Raw genomic sequence first — 23,249 nt, 5'->3', positions numbered from 1 at the left:
TCCTATATTATCAACAGCATATCAGCAAAACTTGTGTCTTAAAATGTGCATTCAATTTCTAATATTAAAAAACATAGTTAAAGCCATATGTTGGATATTATCACGCATCTTTGTGAAATTAGTAGGGGACCCATTTGAATAACCATTTTGTTTAGATCAAACTTACTGGAGGTTTTTTTTTTTTTTTTTTTTCAGTCTTTCCTCCCCTTTTCCTCTGACCCCTCTACAAATCCAAATATGAAAGGAAAACTCTGTGTTGTGTGTACGTATGTGTGCATGCGCATACATGGGTGCCTGCAATGGGGTTAGACTGTCAAAAAAACCCCAAAGCCATAGGTTTGGAAGACTATAGTTAGAGAGGTGGGTGAAGGGTAGGAAATCCAAGCAAGAATATATTCAAAATATTCAACAAGAATATAGGTTGTTGGTAATCAACACATGGTGAACCCAAAAAAACTCTTCATTTATTATTATTATTTTTTTTTTATTTTTCTTTCTCTGGCCTAGAACCTTGGTGGAGGAGAGTGCTGGTCTATTTTGTCTAATCTTCTAGTTATTCCCCTAAAAGCCTAATGACCATATCATGTAGCTCTAGGAGAAAGCCTTTTAAAATCTCTGCCCAATCAATGCTTGGGAAACTTTAATCATTGTTGTTTTGTTAATTTCCCCGTTTAAGGTCATCATACGTAAGTAAACACTGGTTAGATTGGATTTTCTGAAATGAGCAGTCCCTCAAAAGATATGCCTTCAATATTACCTTCTACTCCTAAAGAATAAGAATCTTGGAAGGAGTTACACTGGTTTATTTGGGAATACAAAATGTTAAACAACCCTTTTATACCAACCAGTGAGCCATTCAAATGTTGTGCAGACATGAATTCACACTGGGAAGAAAATCCATCAATATCATCAACCAGAATGTTAGAAAGCAAGAGTCCTGTGGATTCCTGCAAATTAGGAAAAAAAAAAACCCATAACATTTTGTAACATATTAGTTGGATTTCCATAGAAGATACAAGCAGAAAAGTAGGTGACTTAAAAAAAAATTAAAGGATAAAACCATATTTCTGATCATTGAAACTGAGAGGGCCTTGTGAAACACAGAGTTTAGCCAAGGTAAGAAAAACAAAAATCAGGAATAAACATAAAATCAGTTGATTTAGTCTGTCTTAAGTAAAATTGAACAACAACAAAATCTCTTGATTGTAGGAGCTGAATCAGCAAATAGAAGAAAAATCTCCCAAAGAATCAACCCTATATTTACAACCCACTTGAGGTTTTTCACTCTGACAGACTAGTCACTAAGTATAGACAGTCCTCCCACTGTTGGTTTGTACAACTTTAAATTTGTCTCTTTCTTTGGTCTGGGCACCAGGATATATTCTAGGGTCAGACTGTGTCACTTTGTGCTTTTTAATTGATGCTTCATCTATAACAAAGAGGCTAAGATTTTCCATGAGAAGTTTTCTCACGCAGAAACCTAGTGGAAACTCACCTCATTCTCATTGTCTACCAGGGGCACACAGAAATTGGGCTGGTGAGGCTAAATGCCATTGGGTTTGGGAAATATGTATGGGGTAGCTACTTTGTGTACAATACTTGGTTAGATGTAACAAGATAAGCAAACCGTATTCCTTATCTTCAGGGCTGTGTACATACTAATGGGAAGCTAAGACAGGTGAATATTCCAGTTAGAGACAAGCAGGGCTAGAAAAGAAAACTAATAATTTTTTTTAAACACTAAAATATTGTTTGTGTTCAAAGAAGGGAGTAAGAGCATTTCCAGATGAGGGAATCTGGGAAGGTGGGATTTTCTTTAGACTTCAGGGAATGAAGATTTTTTGAGGCAGGTAGTCTCAGAGGAGAAGAGCATGGGCAAGGACACTCGTAGAAAAGGAAGCTCTTGATGGTGCACAGTGATGGGGCCATCTGGGGGTGGGCCCGGCAAGTGGAGGGCACAGTGATGGGGCTGGCGGGGCAGGATAGCGGCACTGTGATGGGGTCAATGGAGATGGGGACAAAACTGATGGGGCCAGCAAGGGGGGGGGGTGTGCAGTGATGGGGCCAGTGGGGGGAAAGGGGTACAGTGATGGGGCCGGCAGGGTAGGGCCAGTGGTGCTGAGGAATGGTGGGTTGGAGCCATTGGTTCAGAGACTCAAATGCCACACGGAAGTGGTTATAGGGGGCATTTGAGACCTGAATTGTAGAGAAGGTAGAGCTAGAAAAGACTGCCTGTCTTGGTTCAGAGACCACCCCTGTGTCAAAGATGTACAATGCCAACAACCAAAATAGGACTTAAAGGGAATACCAAACTTTGCTTATCTTCCCAAGGTAAATTAAAGGGACCCAATTCATAATCGCAGTCACCTCTCTCCTACCTTGATTTTTTTTCTCCTCAAATTCCTCCTCTTTAAACTTTAAGCACCTTCCACCATCTGCCCCCACCCCTGTTCCTGTTCCTGAGTGTAGCCTCTCTCCATTCTCTCTGGGTCTAGATCTTTCCAGGTAGGCTGTTGGCATTTCTCTCCTGAGTCTCTTCCCTCTGGCCCCTCTATCTTGTCAATCTTTGCTCATTTTGAGGTGGAAATTTAATCTAGCGGTAGTTCTCTCATGTTCTCACGTCTGAAGAATGTGAATGAGACCCAAGATAGGGTGGAAAGGAAGGGATAGATGGCAGAGAACTTCAGTAGCAGAATAAGCAATAGGATTTGGCAGCAGATAAGGTGTAGAGCAGCTGTCAAAAGCAGCATCAGATTTCAGGTGAATGGTAGGTCGTTGCAGGTAGAGGAAGCTTGGAGGGAGGATGATGATTGCAGTCTCTGTGGCTGGCGTATTAAACCTGAGGTTGGTTTAGATGAATATTACAGATGATAGCATTTCAAGAACAGGGAACATTAGTCTAGCAAAATGTTCAGATAAAAGTTTAAGGGTTCAGTTTTCACAATAAGACTGGGCATTTAGGTGGGTGAGATTTTAACAGGGGGCACGATGAGTAAAGATACTGTGAAATGCCAGTCTGTAATATTTGGGCTTTATCCCATAGGCCATGAGAAGTTGCCAAAAGTCCTTGAGCTACGAATTAACGTAAAGATAGAATTTTTGTTTTTATGAGATCAGAAAGGCCATTTGGAAGGAGGCTAGACTGGAGGAAGGAAGAAATGCAAGGAGGTTCGTGCAGTAATACAAGGGTGAAGGAGTGGGTTATGAATGAAGGGCTTGTGAAACTATGTTAGTAACAGTGGGAATGGACAGGAAGAAACACCATGAGACATATTTTAAAGGAGGGAGTGTGTCAGTCAAGAGTGTGGTTCAGGGTTCCAGAAGATCCTGTTCAAGTTTCCCTTCTCAGACACTTCTTTGCTGTGTGATCTTGGGCAAAAATAGTCATTCAGTACCTGTCTGAGCCTCAATTTTCTTAGCTATAAAATGAACATGAATAGTACATTATCACATCTCACAGTTATAAGGATTAAAGAACATAAGCCACGTGAAGTTCTTTTTTTTTTTTCTAAGATTTTATTTATTCATGAGAGACACAGAGAGAGAGGCAGAGACACAGGCAGAGGGAGAAGCAGGCTCCATGCAGGGAGCCCGACGTGGGACTCAATCCCAGGACCTGGGATCACGCCCTGAGCTGAAGGCGGCACTAAACCGCTGAGCCACCCAGGATGCCCAACCACGACGTGAAGTTCTTAACACAATATTGTAAAACTAGTTAAGAATGCATTTTCTTCTTTCCTTTTGCTTGCTTTCTTTTCCATTGAGGCACTTTATTACATCCCTGGAAAAAGAATCCTAGGATTTTCCCTCCTGTGTGTTTTCGTCTTCCTTATTCATGGTCCATGATGCCAGCGGAGGTTGTGTCAGTACAACCAAACCGATAGGACGGGAGCAAAGTATTTTGCCACTTTCCTAGATCTTTGAGTGGTTCATCAAATCTGGGGCTGATCCCTCCACTCTTGTTTAACCTGCCTGTGAGGTCCACAACAATTTTCCCAGCTGTGTAATCATCCAGGATTTCAAATTCACCAAAGTAACCGTACTTCATCATCACCGTTAGAAACTGGACGATGACTTTGGAGCATGGCCTAATAAGTACGTGGCATTTACCTTTCACTTCAGCATTGTTATCAATGCTCTTGAGGACCTCTGCCGGGACATTCATGTGCATCATTATGGCAGCACAGAAAGATGGCAGAGAGAGCAAGGAAAGCATTTTATTACTAAAAGTACAGTCCTTGGCAACAGTAACGGTTGTGAAGAGTGGAAGAATCGGCAGGACCAGCTGCCTAATTGAATAAGAGTGAAAGGAAAGGGGTCCCTAATGACAGCTTTTGAACTTGGGTTACTGGACGTGAGACCACAGAAACAGGGAAGTCAGGAGGGGGAGCTGAGAATGACGAAGAGGCTGATTTTGCCATGTGGAATGGAGGAGGCGGCCTTGCCTCTATCACCAAGAAGGAGACTGTCCCCCTCCCTGAGCCCATCTTCTGGGCCCTTAGCAGTGGCCACCAGCCTATGAATGGCCTTCTGGGTCATTCTTCCCTTTCTTGGACATTAACACATGTACATTGCTGAATAGCTCTATCAGCCCATTTCCTGCCAGTAGAATCCCAGAAGTCTGACAGCCTTCCTCCATTTTATCCTGGCCTTGTCCCCTCCAGACCAGGCTGGCACTGTTTCTACTGAGGTGGGTGGTTAGGTCCACAAGTCACATGCCTAATCTCTGGGGCAAATAGTTGTTCAGGGACACAGGAGTTTTCTCTAGAGTGTGCTGTCAGTTTTTTGCATCATGGATAGGCCGAGTACTTTCCAATTTCTCAAGTTCTGGGTCCTTTTTGTCTCTTCAGTTTATCTTTCTCCTCTTGTATCTTGCTAGAAGCAGCAAGGAGAAACCAAACTGTGCCATCCACACTTTGCTAAGAAATCTTTTCAACTAAATAACCACTCATCACTTTTAAGTTCTACTTTCCATTCCAGGGAACATAGTCCAGCCAAGTCCTTTACCACTTTCTAGTAAGGACCACCTTTCCTCCAGTTTCTAAGAACATGCTCCTCATTTCTGTGTCAAGCATTCACATTTCTAGCAACATTCTTTTCAATGTCATCTAGGTTTTTTTCTCTCATGCACTTAAGAACTCTCCCGGCTTCCACTTATTACCTTATTCCAAAGCACTTCCACACTTTAAGGGATTTGTTACAGCAGCACTCTACTCCCCAATACCAACATCTATATCGTTTGCTGAGATTGCCATGACAAAGTACCACAAGCCGGGTGGCTTAAAGAACCAAATGTATTGTTCCACAGTTCTGAAGGTTAGAAATCATAATCCACGGTGTAGGCAGGGTTGGTTCCTTAAGGGCTGTTAGGAAAAGAGTTGCTCTAAGGCTCTCTCTGTGGTGGCTTATAGATAACCATGTTCTCTCTGTGAGAGCCACATTCTCTCTCTTCATGTGGCATCCTCTCTATGTGATACCTCTCCCTGCATCCAGATTTCTCCTTTTATGAGGGGATCAGTCTTATTGGATTGGGCGCAACCTCATGACATCTTTTAATTTCATTGTTTTTGTAAAAACCCTATCTCCAAAGAAGGTCACATTCTGAGGTACTGGGGATTGGGACTCCAACTTTTTTTTTTTTGAGGCACACGATTCCATCCATAACAGTTGAATTATGAGAGTCGATCAAGGGGGTTTTATAACCAAGTGATTCACTTGTGGATTTTCTAAGTCAGTCTTGTGGCTTTCAGAGCATGACAGTTTTTGACATTTCTTATCTGTTTTGATGAGAGCCTCCAAGTCCAGGAGGAAGCAGGCAAAGAGATCACATTATGCCTTTTGTTGATGATGGGGGTGGGCGGGGAAGGGGAGCACTGGAATGGTAAAACGGGTTCATTTTCCAGCCTTGCCATATATGGGTCTCCTGGCTTCTAACAAGATAAACTTCCAGTGATGAACTGATTTTCCATTTCAGTGTTTGCTCTGCCACAGTAGAAGCCCCTTCTGCATGAAGCTCTTAAGGACATATAGAATTTATATCTCTTAGTAGAATTTAATCACAAGACTGTCTAGGGATCTGCTTCCGATTCTTTCATGTGCAAAAGTCATCATTTTTCCTGGCTATTTTAGAGTTCAGGTTGGAGATGACCTTATAAAAATGGCAAAATATGCTCTTTACGGTAGAACAGCAACTGAGCACTTGTATGATGTTAAAGAAGATTCTAACCTATAGAAAACTCCTGAAATTCTATCGTATTTGCATTCTAGTAATAACACTAGAAATATTAACTTATGAAGCATTTTCCCCTCACATCATTATACTCTAAACTATGAATCAATTTAGTCGTTTGTTTTTCTTTTATTTTTGACCCTTGTTCTGTTCGGCTTTCATTTTATTTTTCACTGTTCTATTTACTTCCTGTTCTATGCAAAAATGAGGCACTTGACCAGAAATATTCAAATCTATGCGCATGCACACGGAAAAGAGTCTGCTTATTATCTATGAAATCTGGATCAGACGCTTCCTGATTGTCTGCAACATTTTGTCAGACTCTCCGTGAGTCCTGTCATCTGGCACAGATTCTCTCCTTCATGGAAGGCCTTCCCAAGCCTGTGTCTGGTTTGTCAGCTCCCATCTTCTGACTGACAGAGCCGACTTACTCTGCATTGATCGTCACCCCCTTTGCCATGCCAAGGAAACAGATGGAATGAAAGGAATAGGAATCAATAAGATTAAAAAAGTTTAATTTCCTTGGTCTTCCCGCAGTATGCCACCTTCATTCCAAAGCTAGAGTTTTCAAAGGAATGAAATACAGCTCCTTTAAAGAAAACGAAGGGTGTAGAAGCCTCTTGATTGCTTTGGAGTTTGCTCTGCCACAGCTTGACTGTTTTCTTCTTTTTCTTTTTTCTTTCCTTATAATTACAATATTTATTCTGTATATAATTTTTCCTCATATTCACTTTTGTTTTGACTGCATGCTAGTTATTAAAGATGAGAGATACGAAAGAGCCAAAAATCTATGTACGACTATATCCCCTTAGCTTGTGAAGCATAGTAGAAAGAGCACAGCCTCTAAAGTCAAACAACCCCCGTTCAGATCACAGCTCCATGACTTACAGATTCTGTGAGCTTTGACAATTTGTTGAGCCTCGTTGAGCCTCAGTTTCCTCATCTTTGAGAACACCAATTTTACCATGTTGTTGGAGGTTCTGCAGTGAAGCACACAGAGCATCTTGAACAGAGCATGATACTGTGTTGACACCCGCTGATGGTAGCCATTTATTTACTAGTCATTGGTGGACTGTTAAAACGTTGAGGTTGATGTAGAAAACAAGGAACATTTAATATGGAAAAACTTCAAAAAGATAGTCATGAGATTTGATTCCTTTTCAATTGGATCAGATAATAAACTTTTTGGCACAAATAAAGAGACTGAGAGTAAAGTTTTAGGCACATGCTAAAAAATGTTTATAGCTTTTAATGGCCTCTGGGGTCCCGTGCTTGGAAATAGTTGTCTAACATGTTATTCAAATTAACACCATATATAAGCCCAATGCTTCTGGTGGGATGTGAGCAAGAAAAGTATCTAACGACACACAAAATGCCAGTTGTATACCATTGTTATAAAGCCCTGCAGAAACATGTTATAGCTACTTTTGTTAGAATATTTGGTTCACTATTGTTAGTCGAACTGATAGAGAAGACAAGGATAAACTCTGTCAGAGATAAACGAAGCCAGACACTAAAGTGGTAAGGACAGATTTTAGTTAGTCATATACTGTTGCAAAAGAGAAGAGGGCCCAGCATGAACTGAACTCCACTTCAATCTGTACAGAGTTGACCTGGCATTTTAATGAGAATGAAGGAGGAAGGAGGAGGTGAATGGGGGCTCAGTAGAGTTAGGGAAGTAAAAAGTTACAGAGCCAGTTAGTGTAAAGGCTGATTGGGCCAGTTGTGTCCATTAGCTAGCAGTTAGCAAAGTCAGGGGTCTATCCCCCCACAGAGGTGAGATATGCAGGCCCTATGGTCCTCATTTTTACATTCCAAAGGAATGGCTTTCTTTGAGAAAGACACTCCTAAGTTTGTAAGAGATACTGATACATCTCAAAGAGACAGAAGGAGGATTTGCAATCCTAAACTCCCTTGAGTATATGCTCTAAGAAAAAGTGGTCCAGGGCTTATCATCAGGCCTTGGCTAGAACAGGAAGTAAATGGCATGAGACTTGCCCTCATGGAATGGCTATTATGCAAAAGACAAGAAATAACAAGTATGGAGGAAAGGAAACCCATGTGCACTGTTGGTGGGAATATAAATTGACACAGTCACTATGGGAAACAGTATAGAGTTTCATCAAAAAATCAAAATTAGGGATCCCTGGGTGGCGCAGCGGTTTAGCGCCTGCCTTTGGACCAGGGCGCGATCCTGGAGACCCAGGATCGAATCCCACGTCAGGCTCCCGGCATGGAGCCTGCTTCTCCCTCTGCCTGTGTCTCTGCCCCTCTCTCTCTCTCTCTGTGTGACTATCATAAATAAATAAAAATTAAAAAAAAATCAAAATTATAACTGTCATATGACTCAGTAATTCCACTTCTGGGTATTCATCTAAAGAAAATACAAACCCTAACCTGAAAGTATATATGTACCCTCATGTTCATTGCAGCTTTATTTACAATAGCCAAGACAGTGTCCACTGATGGATGAATGAATAAAGAAAATGTGATATATATACAGATGATATAAATCATGATTGACATATTAATATAAAAATTATTATATGTTATCTATATAATAATATATAATTCAGCCATAAAAAAAGAAAAGGAAATCTTGCCATTTGTGACAACATGGATGGACCTTAAGGGTATTATGCTAAGTGAAATAAGTCAGACAGAAAAAGACAAATAGCTATGATCTTGCTTTGTCACTTATACGTGGAATCTAAAAAAAAAAAAAAGATATCAGCTCATGGATATAGAGAATAGATTGGTGATTGCTCAGGTGGGGGTTGGGTAAAATGAGGAAAGGTGGTCAAAAATACAATTTTGTAGGTATAAAATAAATAAATCCTGGGGATGTAATGTACAGCATGGTGACTATAGTTAATAACAAAAAATAATTTGAGTCTAAATACCTAATGTGATAGATTATCAAGTAACCAAATTATGTATTGTGTAAATGTTTTATAATATATATTTATATAATTTATTTAAAAAGATATGCCAGAAAAAGAAATTTAACAGCATTGTATTGTTGGATTCTGTGTGTGTGTGTGTGGCATTAAAGTGCTTTTAATTATCTTTAAATTCTTCCATGTTATTTTTTTATTAAAAAAATACTTTTATCATCAGATATAATCACTGTAAAATTTTGTGAAATTCCTTCAAATATTCCTTTCTAAATGAAACTCACCTGCTCAAAGTATTTTTTAAACTGTAAAGTGTAATAAAAAATAAAAGGGATTACTATTATTGTCACTGGAATTATTAGTGTCCATGGACCGCATGTAAAATCATAAAAATTTAGATCTGTGCTTGACTTATACTCAGGTTTTGTTATGGCATGTACATTTTTTTTTGAAGAAGGAGTGCAATTTGAATACTATTATCATTGAACAACTACTTTGTGTTCCTTAGAAACACATCACACGGAATTCAAAATAGAAACAGGTTAGATATGGTAAAATGTGACCCACATACATCGCAACTATATCTGAGTGAATGCAAACAGGCAGAAAGTCAGTCTCTGGCAAATTGTCAGGGTTTTCTTTCTTCTTCTTTTTTTAAAGTTGCTTTTATAGGTGAATACTCCAAGGTTTTCCAGATGCTTAAGAGATGTATCTGAATATTACCTGCCCTTTGTGATGTCCTCAGAATCACAAATTCTTCCTGTTGAGACATCTAATTAAAGGAAGCAATCCTCTATGTGGATAAACAGCGTCACTTGTCTCAATCCTTTGTAAAACTGCCCTCTCAAAGTCTCCTTTTCTCTCAAGAGCCTCTCTGCCTCACTCCAACAGTCTGCTCTTTGCGGCTTCATTCTTTGGATGCCCTTTGGTATTCGTGTTGCATCTTGTGGCTTTACCATGAATAGCTATTCTTTGAACTTTCTCCTCCACTGCTGATGGCTCAGCTGTGCACAATTTGGGGTTGTGCAGGATATTAAAGGGTGGACAGCATCTTTAGAATGGTTCATGGACCTTGTTGTAGGCGACAATAAGCATGTGAGGAGGGAGTTGGGAGTTGGGTACCACAGGAATCTTCACTGGTGCCAGGTGTTAAGAGGCCTGTAGAAATAGATGAGGATTTTCATTATTATCTTACTAGGCTTTATGTTGGGTGGTTGAGCTTCCATAGAAATGCTCATAATGCTCTCATTGCTTGAATCAAGGTTAAATAGACAAATGCATAGTAATGTCCCTGGCCCCTTAGTTAAAGCTCTCTTAGGTCCTTTCTAACAATCTGCCACATAGAGCAATATGATTTTCCTGGGTTTATAATGGTCGATAGCTATTGAATTCATGTACGAATTTCAACTGGGATGTTATCTGCCAAATATTTACAATATATGCTGAAAGTCTTACATCAATATGTGGGTCTGATCTTCAGATATACATATGTATTTTTGGTAAAAAATCCAAAACAACAGTCTCCCCTAAAATAGAAAAATAGAAGAACACCAACAAAAAGCCCCAAAGACCTGACTTCTATATAAGAAGGAATAAAGGTTTTTGAAAAATCATCAGATTTCACAATATCTGGATACTAATTTATCAACATAGGCAATGAAAGAAGGAGCTCAAACTAACAATTATAATGTGGTCAAATGAAAGATTTCACTATTAAAAGATGAAACAGTTGAAAGAGGAAGATAGAATCCTCAGTAGGCTTCATTGAGCTTGTCATATGAAAAGCACTCAGGAGAACTATAAATTCATTTATTTAACATGTATTGATATGCCACTACTATTTATGCTAGGCACTGGGTGAGGTATATGGGGATGCCAAGTTGAATCACACACATAACGTGTCTAAAAGATGCAGAGGGGGGATCCCTGGGTGGCGCAGCGGTTTGGCGCCTGCCTTTGGCCCAGGGCGCGATCCTGGAGACCCGGGATCGAGTCCCACATCGGGCTACCGGTGCATGGAGCCTGCTTCTCCCTCTGCCTTTGTCTCTGGCGCTCTCTGTCTCCCAGTCTTTCATGAATAAATAAATAAATAAAATCTTAAAAGATGCAGAGGGAAGACCATGTTGAAGGCTCAGGGTAAGACAACCATCCACAAGTGGTTAGAGCTTTGGGCCTTCGAGCCGGCCAGTTGTATAGGATCACTAAGACTTCTATTTACTTGATAATAGTCATATATGAGTGTCATGTCATGGGGGGGGGGAAGGTTTCTGTAGAGGTTAAAGGAAAGAATGAATTAATGAACAGGAGACATAGGATCAAAATGTTTCATTTTCACCATCTTTTCTAGCTGAACTAACTACAAGGGAGAACATCATGCTTAAGGATTCACTGGGAGGCAGTCCTAAGGCATAGACATAAAAGGAGAAAAAATGAATAAAGAGCAAAATAAAATAAGTAGAAGATAAAAAATTAAAGAGAATGTGACAAGATAAAGAATGGCAAGAGTTCTATGACTGAAGATGGAAAGGGGGGTTCAAGCTTATGGGTGCTATCTCAACTAGTACTGGGTTTTGTGGTCTAATTGTTTCAAGACTAAAGTTGTAGTTTCAATAAGATTTCCCATTTCCTAGACTTCTTAGATATTTCAAAGCATCCCATCCTTAAGTAAGCACAGTGCATTCACCATAGAATGCACTGTCCCATGGTTGTTGCAGTTATTTGGCGTTCAATCACCTTTAAGTGTAGAGGACACTTAAAATTAAATAATCCATGAAGTCATCTAGGAAATAAGAAAACATGTGATTACCATGCATTTTTTAGTGAGCCACAGAATCCTTGCTGTTTCAAGCCAGTTCGAGTACATGGAAAGAAGCCTTTCGTAATAATTCAGCTGTAATAACATGCCTCATTTAGAATGTATTAGGAATACACTTCTCTCACTGCTTACTTAAAAAGAAAGAATATATCAGGAAATTATCTCTTCGTTTGAGTTTATTAGAAAATTGTGTATCAATTATGCTCAATAGCAATTAAATTTCTCCCATTTATCATGCTATACCTTGAATGAGTAGTCAAAGAGGACATGGTGTCAAATGTATATATTACAAGGATAGTTTGAGTCATATGGTGGGATGCCTTTATCACAAGAGCCAGAAGAACTTGGAATCAGACTCAAATTCTGATGATTTGTGCAGCCCTGAGACCTGGTGGTGTAACGCGTGGTATAATCTCTTGTCTTGCCTTGTGTGTTAGAAATTGTTTGCCAAAGAATTCTTCACTCTTGTAGTTTTCTTTATCTAGGCTCTGCACAGCGCATGTATACGGTAGGATTTTTCACTGTTGATCTTGTGCAGCTGTTTGCTATAGAAACATAAGGAGGGGTTTTGAAAACAATTGATTTTTAAAAGAGATTGGGGGCTAGAAATGCTTTGGAGATGTTAGTTAGTCTTCCCATTTGAATTTAAAGCAGCTCTGAACAGCCAGTTCATTGTTAGGTGTTGTGATTATGAATGGGGCACCTCTGTGTGAAACTATCAAGTTCCTCTTAGAAGACCTTCCAAGCAGAAAATAACCTTTCATTTCCTGGCCTTTACCTCCCCGAAGGGGGGTGGGGTGGGGTGAGGACGGTTGCAAATAAACCCAGCTTTATGCAAACCCAAGAATATATGGTGTAATTGGTTCTTTGGATTGGCCAGATTTAACTACAGGAAGAGTAGTCTCTTGGCCAAATCACCTAGAGTTCATCAGCCGACTATTCTAGAAATTTAATGATGTAGTCATATCCTTTTGTTGTAATCTTCCTACAGTAAATGATCTCTGTCATATCCTTTGTTTTAATCTTTCTACGGTATTAATACCCAAAGCATGAAATATAACTGAACAATAACAAAATCGATGAATAGTTTAGAGATGCCATTGTTTACCAGATGCTCTCATCTCATTCTTTTTTCCTGAATATACCTGTGTCATTTAGTTCTACTAAAATTATTTTTGGGGGGAGTACGTTTTTTATGATTGCGCTTCTGAGTCTTGCTGCTTGTATTTGATTGCAGTTTATAGTCTCCCATCTATTAACTTTCTCTGTTGAAACTGTAGGGAAAGGCCTGTGTAAGTGCAGTAAATTTTAGATTTTTTTGGGTGTGTAAATTTGATAAATTTAGCAAAAGTTACCAGAACTTATTATACATATGGATAAAATGGTTCAGTTTAGTAGTCACTTTAAGAGATGTTAGTTTTTTACTATTTTTGTGAGGAATAACTTATATTCATTAACATTCTTTAACATATGAATCATAGTTATTTTAACTTCCTTGTTCATTTATTGGCAAATTTCTTCTGACTGACTTTTCCCTTGACTATTCATCACATTATCCTGTGTAGTGATTTCTATTTTGGATATTCAGGGTGATGGGTAGTTGAGATTGGGGTTCTGCTATCTTTCTCCAAAGAGTGTTAAGTCATAGTGTAAAAAGCAGCTAGATTATTGGCAGGTTACCTTAGGAGGCTGGGTTTCTCTTTTTTAGGGCGGGTCTATTTTTAGTATTTTCCTAATCTTAGAGTGAATCCCTTACGTTCTGGGAAGTAATTTTTACTCCAAAGCACAGTCCGCTGGGGTCTCCCCAGAAATCCAAGATGTTTACCGAGTCCCTCAAACTTAGAAGAATGTGAGTTCAAACTCTGTCTCCCCTGTGCTGGGTGGCACCTGAAAGTTCTGCTTGGTTCAGTCTTCCAAGTATTTTTTTCACCTCGAATTCCTTGAATTCCCAACTGTGCATGTGCAGCTTAGGGCTCAGCCAAGAGTTCAGGAGAATTGATAGGCAGATTTTTAGTTCCCCCTTTTGTTTGTGCTTCCTTATAGCCTGAATCCCTCTTTTACAGCTGCTCTGACTGTATCATTCACCTTCTTCTGACTCTTCATATCCAAAGGACAGTAAGTTTCCGCTTTATTTCTAGAATATGTAGTATAGACCGAGGAGTACCTGCAGGTGATAAGCCTAATAAGTATGTATTTCACTCAGTGTGGTTCCATTGTTCCCAAGGGTCAAAACCTCCCCAGTGTGTGCCTTCTTTTGGCCACATTACGTTCAAAAAATATTCAGTATCTTGTCCAGAGGCCATAATTGTTATCTGCAGGAGTACAGGTTATTCCTATACAAGCTGTCAGAACTGGAACTCTAAAAAAACCCCATTTTGTTTGTGTCCTTAGACACAATTACCTTTGGAAATTAAAAAATAAGTAAATAAAATACACACACGCGTGTGTGTGTGTATGTATACATTTATACATATGTATAAAACTAAATGTGTTTTTAAAAAATTTTTTATTTGTGTGTGTATGAGAGAGAAAGTCTGTTCACAAGCCCAGAGAGTGGCAGGCAGAGAGAGAGGGAGTAGAGCAGAGAGCCTGACATGGGGCTCGATCCCAGGACCCTGGTACTTTGACCTGAGCTGAAGGCAGATGCTTAACCGACTGAGCTACCCAGGCGCCCTAAAACTAAATGTGCTTTAATCATTTTCAGGGTATATGCAGAAGCCCTTTAACCATTATGCCATATAAAGGACTTACTTAGATTTGGATTTCTTTCTAAGGTTATATAATAAATATGCCTACCTTTGGTCTAAAGCTAAACCCATGATTTTTCTGCAAAACATGGCTTTCCCCTAATGTTTATCTTAATAACTAGCTCCCAGTTGACCCTAAACCCAAGAATTTCTCCTTATAGCCTCTCTTTTCTTTAATCCTATCATCTGAGAGGCAGGAACAGCAAGGACAGTGCATAGGCTAAGTTTGCTATCTTCGATCTTGCTCTTTCTTTGCCTAGCCACATAGTCTTGTAATAAGTCATAAAAATGCTTAGATGAGTGTCTGGTACAGAGTAACTGCTAAATAAATATTTTGTGGCCACTAATAAAAAAATAATCAATCAACTGGTCAATTATTAGTCTTTACATGTCATCCTGTCCTTCCGTTTCCTGCCCTCTCCCAGACTGAGCTCCTACTCCCACTGCTGTAGTAACCACCTCATTCTCTCCATTTCTACTCCCCCTCACAATTCTTTCCCCACCATACAGCCACACTGAGCTTTTCAAATACAGTGATCATGCCACTCGGCTCCTGTAATACCCTCCAGTGGCTTCCATTTGCTTTTGGCACAAATTCACACTTAAATCTTTACCATGACTATATGGCTTTGTACTACATAGGCTCAGCTTTGCTCTTAGTCCTCATACTGCAACAGCCTCCTCTCTTTTCCATGCTGCAACCACATTGGCCTCTTTAAAAAAAAAAAAAAGTTGCTATTGCTAGAATTCACCCATCTTTGATTTCCAACTGGACACTTATACTATCTCTTTCAAGTTTCAGGTTCATGGTTATTTCTTCAGGGTAACTTTCCTTTTCTAACCCTCCCTTCTCAATAACCTGGTTCAATTAATCTAAAAACTTGTTTTTGAGGTGATGAATAGAGTTGATAGGTCTCTAAACAGGCTGACAAGAGGAAAGACCCAAATGACTAATACCAGAAATGAGAAAGAAAGAGAACATTGTTATGGGCCTTGGAGACATTAAAAGGATAATAAAGGAAATTTATAAGGATCTTTATGGTCATAAATTGGACAAATTAAATACAGTGGGCAAATTTTTTGATGGATGCAAGTTCCAAAGTTCACTCAAGAATAAATGGGTAGGGGCGCCTGGGTGGCTCTGTCCATTAAGCCTCTAACTTTTGATTTTGGCTCAGGTTGTAATCTCATGGGTTGTGGGACTGAGCCCCTCATCAGGCTGCATGGTTAGCGGGGAGTCTCTCTCTCTCCCTCTCCTCTTCTATTCCCTCCCCCGCCCCCCGCAACTCTTTCTCTCTAATAAATGATCTTTTTATTTTATTTTATTTTATTTTTTTAAGAAGAAACAGGTAACATGAATAGTCTTAGAGTCTATTTCAAAAGTTGAGTTCCTGGTTAAAAACCTTACAACAAAGAATACTCCTGGCCCAGATGGCTTCACTGGTAAATTCTGCCAAACATTTAAAGAAGAGGTAGTACCACTCCTACACAAACTTTTCCATAAATACAAGAGGTAGGAATACTTTCCAACTTATTTTATGAGGCTTGCATAGTTTCCGACAAGAAACATGTTATAATTATTATCTTTATTCTTCTGTCATTTTTTTCTGACTTGCCTTCAAGATTTTCTCTTTATTTTTGTTTTTCAGCTGTTGGAATAGGATGTGTCCGAGGTATGTGAGGGTTTTCTTGTGGGTGCTACCCGTGGTGTATATCATGTGCAATGTTCCCTGAACTTGTTGGATCTGTGGTTTGATGTTGTTCATTATTTTTGGAAAATTCTTGGCTCTTATTTATGAAAATATTTCTCATGCCCCATTCTTTCTTGCTTATATAGGGATTCCAATTACATATATATTAGACCTCTTACTATTGTTCTGCAGGTCTTAGGTTCTTTGCTCTGTGTTTTTCATTATTTTTTCCTTTAATGTTTCAGACTGGGTTGTTTCTATTGACACATTTTTAAGTTCACTTTTTTTTCCCAGGCTCAGTGGTGCTGAATCTACTGAAGACCTGATTGGAGACATTCTTTATGTCTTCCATGATTTTTATTTGTAGCATTTCCATTTGTGTCTTTCCTTTAGTTCCCATCTCTGTTGAAATTCTCTAACTGTGCATGCACGTTGTCCATTTTCTCTAAGAGCCTCTAACGTAATAGTAATTGTTTTAAATTTCTTGACTGATTGTTCCAAGGGGGTCATTTCTGAGTTTTCTGTTGTTTCTTGTCTATGCCTTTGCCATCATTCTTTTCCAATTTCCTTCCTTACTTTTTCTCCTGTTTTTAAATTCTTTCCTCACATTTTAGGGCCCTCATATAAAAAGAAAGAAACTGGTGCTCCTGAGTGGCTCAGTCGGTTAAGCCTCTGTCTGCCTTTGGCTCAGGTCATCATCTCAGGGTCTGGGATTGAGCCCTGCAAGGGGAATCTCTGCTCATCAAGAAGTCTGCTTTTCCCTCTAATTCTGCCTCTCCTCCTGCTTCTGTGCACACTTGTGTGCACATGTGTGCACATGCACTCTCTCTCTCACTCTCTCTCAAATAAAATTTTTAAAGAAGAAAGAAAGAAAGAGAAAGAAAAGGAAAGAAAGAAAGAAAGAAAGAAAGAAAGAAAGAAAGAAAGAAAGAAAGAAAGAAAGAAAGAAACGAACGAACTTGGGGCACCTGGCCAGCTCAGTGGAAAGAGCAATGCAATTCTTGATCTCAGGATCATGAGTTTGAGCCCCATACTGGGTGCAGAGATTGCTAAATAAATAAATAAATAAATAAATAAATAAATAAATAAATAAACCTTAAAAAAAAAGAGGGAGGAACTTATATTAACAAGAGAACTTAATAGTATTTCTTTAGTAGACATTTATGGGTACATTTCTATCTTTAATTACAAATATCTCTCATTATTGAGTGTCTCCTAGGTCCTTAGATAATTTCATGAACTTCAATGTCTCTAAATATCAACTGTCTACCCCTAGTGCTCCTATATTTTTCCTGGATCCTGGACCTCTATTTCCAGAAGGCTACTAGATCTCTCCATTTGAAATTGTAACTGACTTCAAGTCTAACATGTCCAAAACAACACTGATCATTTTTCCCCTAAATCTCTGCTTGTACCATCATCCTGGTTATCATATTAGAATCTTCGTTATCACTATCATCTCTTTACTTACACCCCTTATCAGTGTATCCTTTAAGTTTCCCTTGAATCTGCTCATACTATCACTGCCTCAGTCCCCAAATTAATAATTATTTCTTGTTTATTATAACATTTCTACACTTTGCCGAGGTTTCTGTATCATAAGAAAGGCCACCAGAATTTCTGTAGTGTTGGATCTACTGGTCCTCAATCCTTACCCTGTTTTAGCATTTTTTAAAGGATCTGTCATTATTCTTTATAATAAGCACTTTTATTGCTTGAATAATATTACATGAAAATGATTTACCATGAGTTCAATATGATCTTATCAATTTTAGAGATTACAAAAAAACCATGATCATTACCCTTTGTAACTTTTGGATTATTTTTTTACGATAAATCCCTATGAAGCTTATTATTAGCTTAAAAGGTGTTAAGGCTTTGGTACAAATTGCAATGTGCCCTTCAAAAGAGTTGTTGGAATTTGTGTTGCCACCAATAGTGACTGAGTCTCCTAGATGTCTGCTCCCTTATCAGAATTTTGGCATTATCGTTAACAGACCAGTTAAAACATTTCTTTTTTACTAGCAAGGACTTCTCAACTGATGTCTTTGGCTCCAGGCTGTTCAATATATTTTCCATACTGCTACTAGAGCTATTTTTCTAAATAAGACCTTTATTTGATTATGTTCAGAATTCCATTCCAAAACCCAGATTGCTTCCTGTTGCCTATAGAAGTAATCATTGCACTGAGGGCCTTCTGTCCTCTGGGGCAGCTACCTTCCTAGTCTATGCCCTCACTTAATAATCCTGTTCAAAAACCTTAGGTAGCTCCTGTTTTCTACAGAAGAAGGAATAAACTCATTGTCATGGAATTTGACACCTTTTATCACATACAGAGCATCAGTTGTGTATTCAGTTCAACTGACTGTTCAACTGAACATGGAATTACCATGTTCTTATTGTTAATACTATTGATGTGTCATTTGCTTCTTTAATATCTGATGTTATTATTCAGCTTTTCATGCATGGCTGTCTTGGTATCCCTTGAACACAGTTCCCCTTCTACTGTAGGATCTTACTACACACTTACTACTGTCTCCTGGGCCTGTACTGTTCCCCACTCCTGCCCCCAACTATCTTCCTGTTCTGGATCCTCAGCTCTTTGCACATAGTAGACATTGAATATATACTTATTGAATGAATGAATGAATAAATAATTTTCCAGCCAAACTGGAGCAGTTTTAAAATTTTGTGTTTAGAAGTGAAAATATCATTATTAAGGAAATATCTTTATGATGCATCAAGAAGAAAAAACAGTGTTCTAGTTCTCAGCTTGGATGGAGGTCACGGGCAGGGATGGGGTGAGCACACAGAATGATTAGAGTCGAGTGTGCTTGCTGAATCCTCAGTTAAACACTGAGGTCCCTCCCTTCCACCCCAAAGCAGTGAGAAGATTCCATAGCCTCCATGGAATTCATTTGGAACACCAGTCAATTATTTGGTGGTGGGAGGGTGGCAAGGAGAGGTGGGGGTTGTGTGATCCATATCTGGTGACTCAATAGTGAGTGAATTCAGGAAGCTTTCTCTGCATTAATCAAAGTGAGGGCAGTTACCATTTTCAGGCATATTCCTATCTTGGCTTTTTAATCATAAAATGTTTATTTAAAAGTCAACAGTGAAGATCATTTCCCTCTTGCCAATTCTTGTTTTATCTTACCTCGGTCAGAAGCACTTAAGGGGCAAATTCATAAAATGATTCTTGAGGGTATATCCTATTCTGCCTTCAAAACAGAGCAAATACTTTGTGAAACGGTGTTGTTTTGGGGGCAGTGATATACATACTGTAGCATTTCATTAAATCCTTTTCATTTATGTTCTTCACTCTGTGAAGGTTACTGACAGTTGATTTAAAATATGTATTACTTTAGCGGGTAGGAGTACATAAAATCACTAAATCAAATTTGCCATGAACATCAACTCAGAAAAATTAAACATGTGGACAGTCACCAAGGACAAAAGGCCAGCACACTCCCATTTATTTTCTCTTCTTGAGTTGGTGCTAAGTGACTAATTCTTCTTGCTTTAAGCATGACTGTGAAGTTTCTATTGGAATCATCTCTCATTTTTAGTGGCTGCTTCAGAGAGATCAGAGTGAGCATTATGGAAAAAAGTGTTAAAGACCTCTTTTGAAAAGGTACAGGGAAATCAAAAGTGTATTTTATAACAAAAATAATCAATGGGCTTCTTGTGTCTTTTTGTGTATCTTGCTTGAGCCAGCACATTTTCCTTCTGACAAGAGTCCTTGGCAGTACTTTGTTCTGTCAAACAGGGAATGCCAATATTCACATATTGACGAATTGTGAAATATCCTTTTTATCCCTCCTTTCTTCCTTTGCCACTGCCTCTTTTTTTACCTTTACAATGTCTGACATTTCGTTGCACGGAATCCCAGGAGTAGGTGAATAAATGTGCTTGTAAAAATCAATTAAAAAGGAAAAGCTACTTCTCCTCCATGCTTCTTTGCTACACTTCGTGGCAGCCCAAATACAAATAGGGTTCAAACAACATCAAGGCTTGCAGACTCATCCTTCACAAATGAACCAGTTAAGATGAGAATGTTAATTTAAGTGGCTATGGATCACCACCACTCTGTTAAAAAAGGTGCTAATACACTTACTTTTCAGCAAAGTTCTTTATTTTGAGAACTTCCCGTGCTCTAGGCGCCATGCTAGGTATTGGCATTACAGGGCAACCTCGGCCCAGAGCACTCAAAATTGGCTGCTGGGGGAGAGGGGCAGGCAGATGAGCCATTAGAGTGCAGTGTGGTGTGGATTGTGAGCGTTCAGGCCCAGGGCACTACCGGTTAGGACAACTCCAGGATGTGCGGGACCCCAGGCACATGTCTGGACAGGGACTCAGCCAATCTAACCAGTTTGATTAAAACACATATTACAAAATCATATGCACATATGTATGAGCTCACAGGAGGTATATCAACTTCCTGATGAACACCTAGAAGAGTGGGAATAGAAGAAGTACGTAGGTATTTGTTCTGTGTCTAATCAGTGCACTGGAAGGTTCTTTGTACTTCCAGGCACCATTTCTTCATGCTCTTTATTGTCAAATGAGCTGTTTCTGACTAATTTGATATTCCCACCTCGAGGAAAAGATAGATAGCTCTGTAGTTATCACTCACAACACCATGACTGTTAGGTACTGTTGGAATTAAAACAATATAGATTTTTGGCTTCTGCCATTCCCTAACACCAGTTATTTAATGCTGGTTACAACAATAATCACGATGCTCTGGCAACTACCAGGCCCCCCATGAGTACTGACTTCCCAAAAGCTGTTACTATAATTCACTGATGACAACAAATTTGAGTCTTATTTAGAGTTTGCAGGAAAACGTGAATGATAATTTGTTTTCTGATTGTGTTAAATTTAACATTCAGGATTTCATAGTATGAACATAGAACAACATATCTTCCAAGCATATCTTCTCTTTGGGCCACAGTCACTGCGTTTCTAGAGTATCCTCTCTTTCAATGTTGATTGTACTTATGGCATGTGTATATCTCCACCAGTGAAATATGAGGAGTGAGGGGCCCATGGTTAAGCAAAAAGAGTTATCCTGTTAATGGAAGGAATATCTGTTCCTCATGTTCCTCATTCAGCACCCTTAAATTGACCCAAAGCACTATGATACTAGCACATTGATCAGAGGCTAAAAGAACATTGATGAGAAGGACCTGTTTGTTTATTTTGTTTATATTGCAAAGCAAAGAAAGCCCTCAGAAGAGATAGGTCCAAGCACTCTTGGAGGATTGACACATGGTAGAAATTTTGAAGGTGGAATGACCTTCTTAGTACCAAGACTTGGGGAGCACCTAGAATAAAGAATACCTGCCGTTACCTCCACTGCTCTCAGGTGCTATAGGTCAGAGGCAGTACCATAGTTAGGACATAAATGAGAGAAAGAAAGAAAGAAAAAAAGAAAAGAAAGAAAGAAAGAAAGAAAGAAAGAAAGAAAGAAAGAAAGAAAGAAAGAAAGAAAGAAAAGCCCACATGGAGGGCAAAACCACAAAACTTTAGAATTCCAGAGCTCTGAACCTGTCCTGGATCCCATGGGGAGTGAGAGTCATCCCAAATCAGCATGTCAGCATCACATCTGGCTGCTAAAGCACATGCTATCCTGTAGCAGAAATATTGTATTGGTCAACAGGAACATTTTGCTCATTAGACCACCTTTCTGCAACCAGAGCCCAGCCATAGGGCCCTCAGAATTACTTAGGACATGTGACCAACTCACCTCTGGGATAGTGGGTAAGAGAGTGCCTTGCAGGGAAAAATAGGAAGATCAGGCCCATGTACGTCTAGGTCCAGTCTCAAGGGATCACACCTAGATGGTATTGCATATTCCAGGTGCTGGAAGGCCATTTGGGAAAATTTCAAGGAAAACACTACGAAGTTCAAGATCCATGGAGGCCATAGGGCCTGGGAAGTGAACTTCTTTGTTTGAATCTAAAGATGATACCGATTGATATAAGAGCAAAGATGTAGGCATCCAGTTAGCCAGGGGGAAAAGAAGACCAGGCAGGCTTCCTGAAGGAGTTTTCAGTTGTGTCTTGAAAGATTATGTGACATTAGGTAGCTAGATGGGAGAGGAAGAACATTGAAAGCACAGAGGACTATAGGTTTAAAGCACAGAGATTGTGAAACCACACATTATACTGAGAAGCTATAAATCAATTATTGTAGCTGCAGTGAAGAGGTCATGCAGCGCCTTATTATCCCAAGTGTGGTCTGCATTAGCGCAATGTTGGCCCAGTGTCACCTGGGAACCGGTAAGGATGCAGTTCGGGGTCCCAGCCTAGATCTGCTGAAAATTTATATTTTATTTTATTTTATTTTAAGATTTTATTTATTCATGATAGAGAGAGAGAGAGAGAGAGAGAGAGGCAGAGACACAGGCAGAGGGAGAAGCAGGATCCATGTGCTGGGAGCCTGATGCGGGACTTGACCCCGGGACTCCAGGATCGTGCCCTGGGCCAAAGGTAGGCACTAAATCACTGAGCCACCCAGGGATCCCTGACAATTATATTTTAACAGAATCTCTCTCCTCTTCTTTCATATAAAATTGGATATTTGAGAAGCTTCTAGGTTTCTGAAAATGGGATTGCAATTGTGGGCTGAAGTCAGATGCCAGATTTGGATTTTACTCTATAGAGAAGGAGGACTCATTGTATTTCAAGCAAAGGATTAAAACGATCACATTCAGGTTTTAGAACAGCGGGGTAGCTGCCACATAAAAGAACTGTAGATGGGTAGGCCATGGGAGTGAGCTGATGGAGACAGCTACTGCATGGGCTAGGAGGTATGGGACCAGAGACCGAATTATGGCAGTGGGATGGAGAAGCAGGGATAGAA

General features: G+C 39.4%; 1 protein-coding gene and 1 long non-coding RNA gene across 2 annotated transcripts in view; one reads left to right on the top strand and one right to left on the bottom strand.

Moving 5' to 3' along the window:
* The window catches only part of LOC111094382, a 400,244-nt gene that overhangs the window by 6,224 nt on the left and 370,771 nt on the right, over positions 1–23,249 (top strand). The gene's annotated exons all lie outside the window — the stretch shown is intronic.
* LOC100856286 (40S ribosomal protein S15a-like) lies at positions 3,830–4,174 on the bottom strand. Its single transcript, XM_038585270.1, has one exon. The coding sequence runs from the start codon at positions 4,172–4,174 to the stop codon at positions 3,830–3,832; it is 345 nt and encodes a 114-aa protein (XP_038441198.1).

Source organism: Canis lupus, chromosome 37 (assembly GCF_011100685.1).
Source record: "Canis lupus familiaris isolate Mischka breed German Shepherd chromosome 37, alternate assembly UU_Cfam_GSD_1.0, whole genome shotgun sequence".
Lineage (NCBI taxonomy): Eukaryota > Metazoa > Chordata > Mammalia > Carnivora > Canidae > Canis > Canis lupus.
The sequence above is the reverse complement of the archived record's forward strand: the minus strand, read 5'-3'. Positions and strand labels throughout refer to the sequence as shown.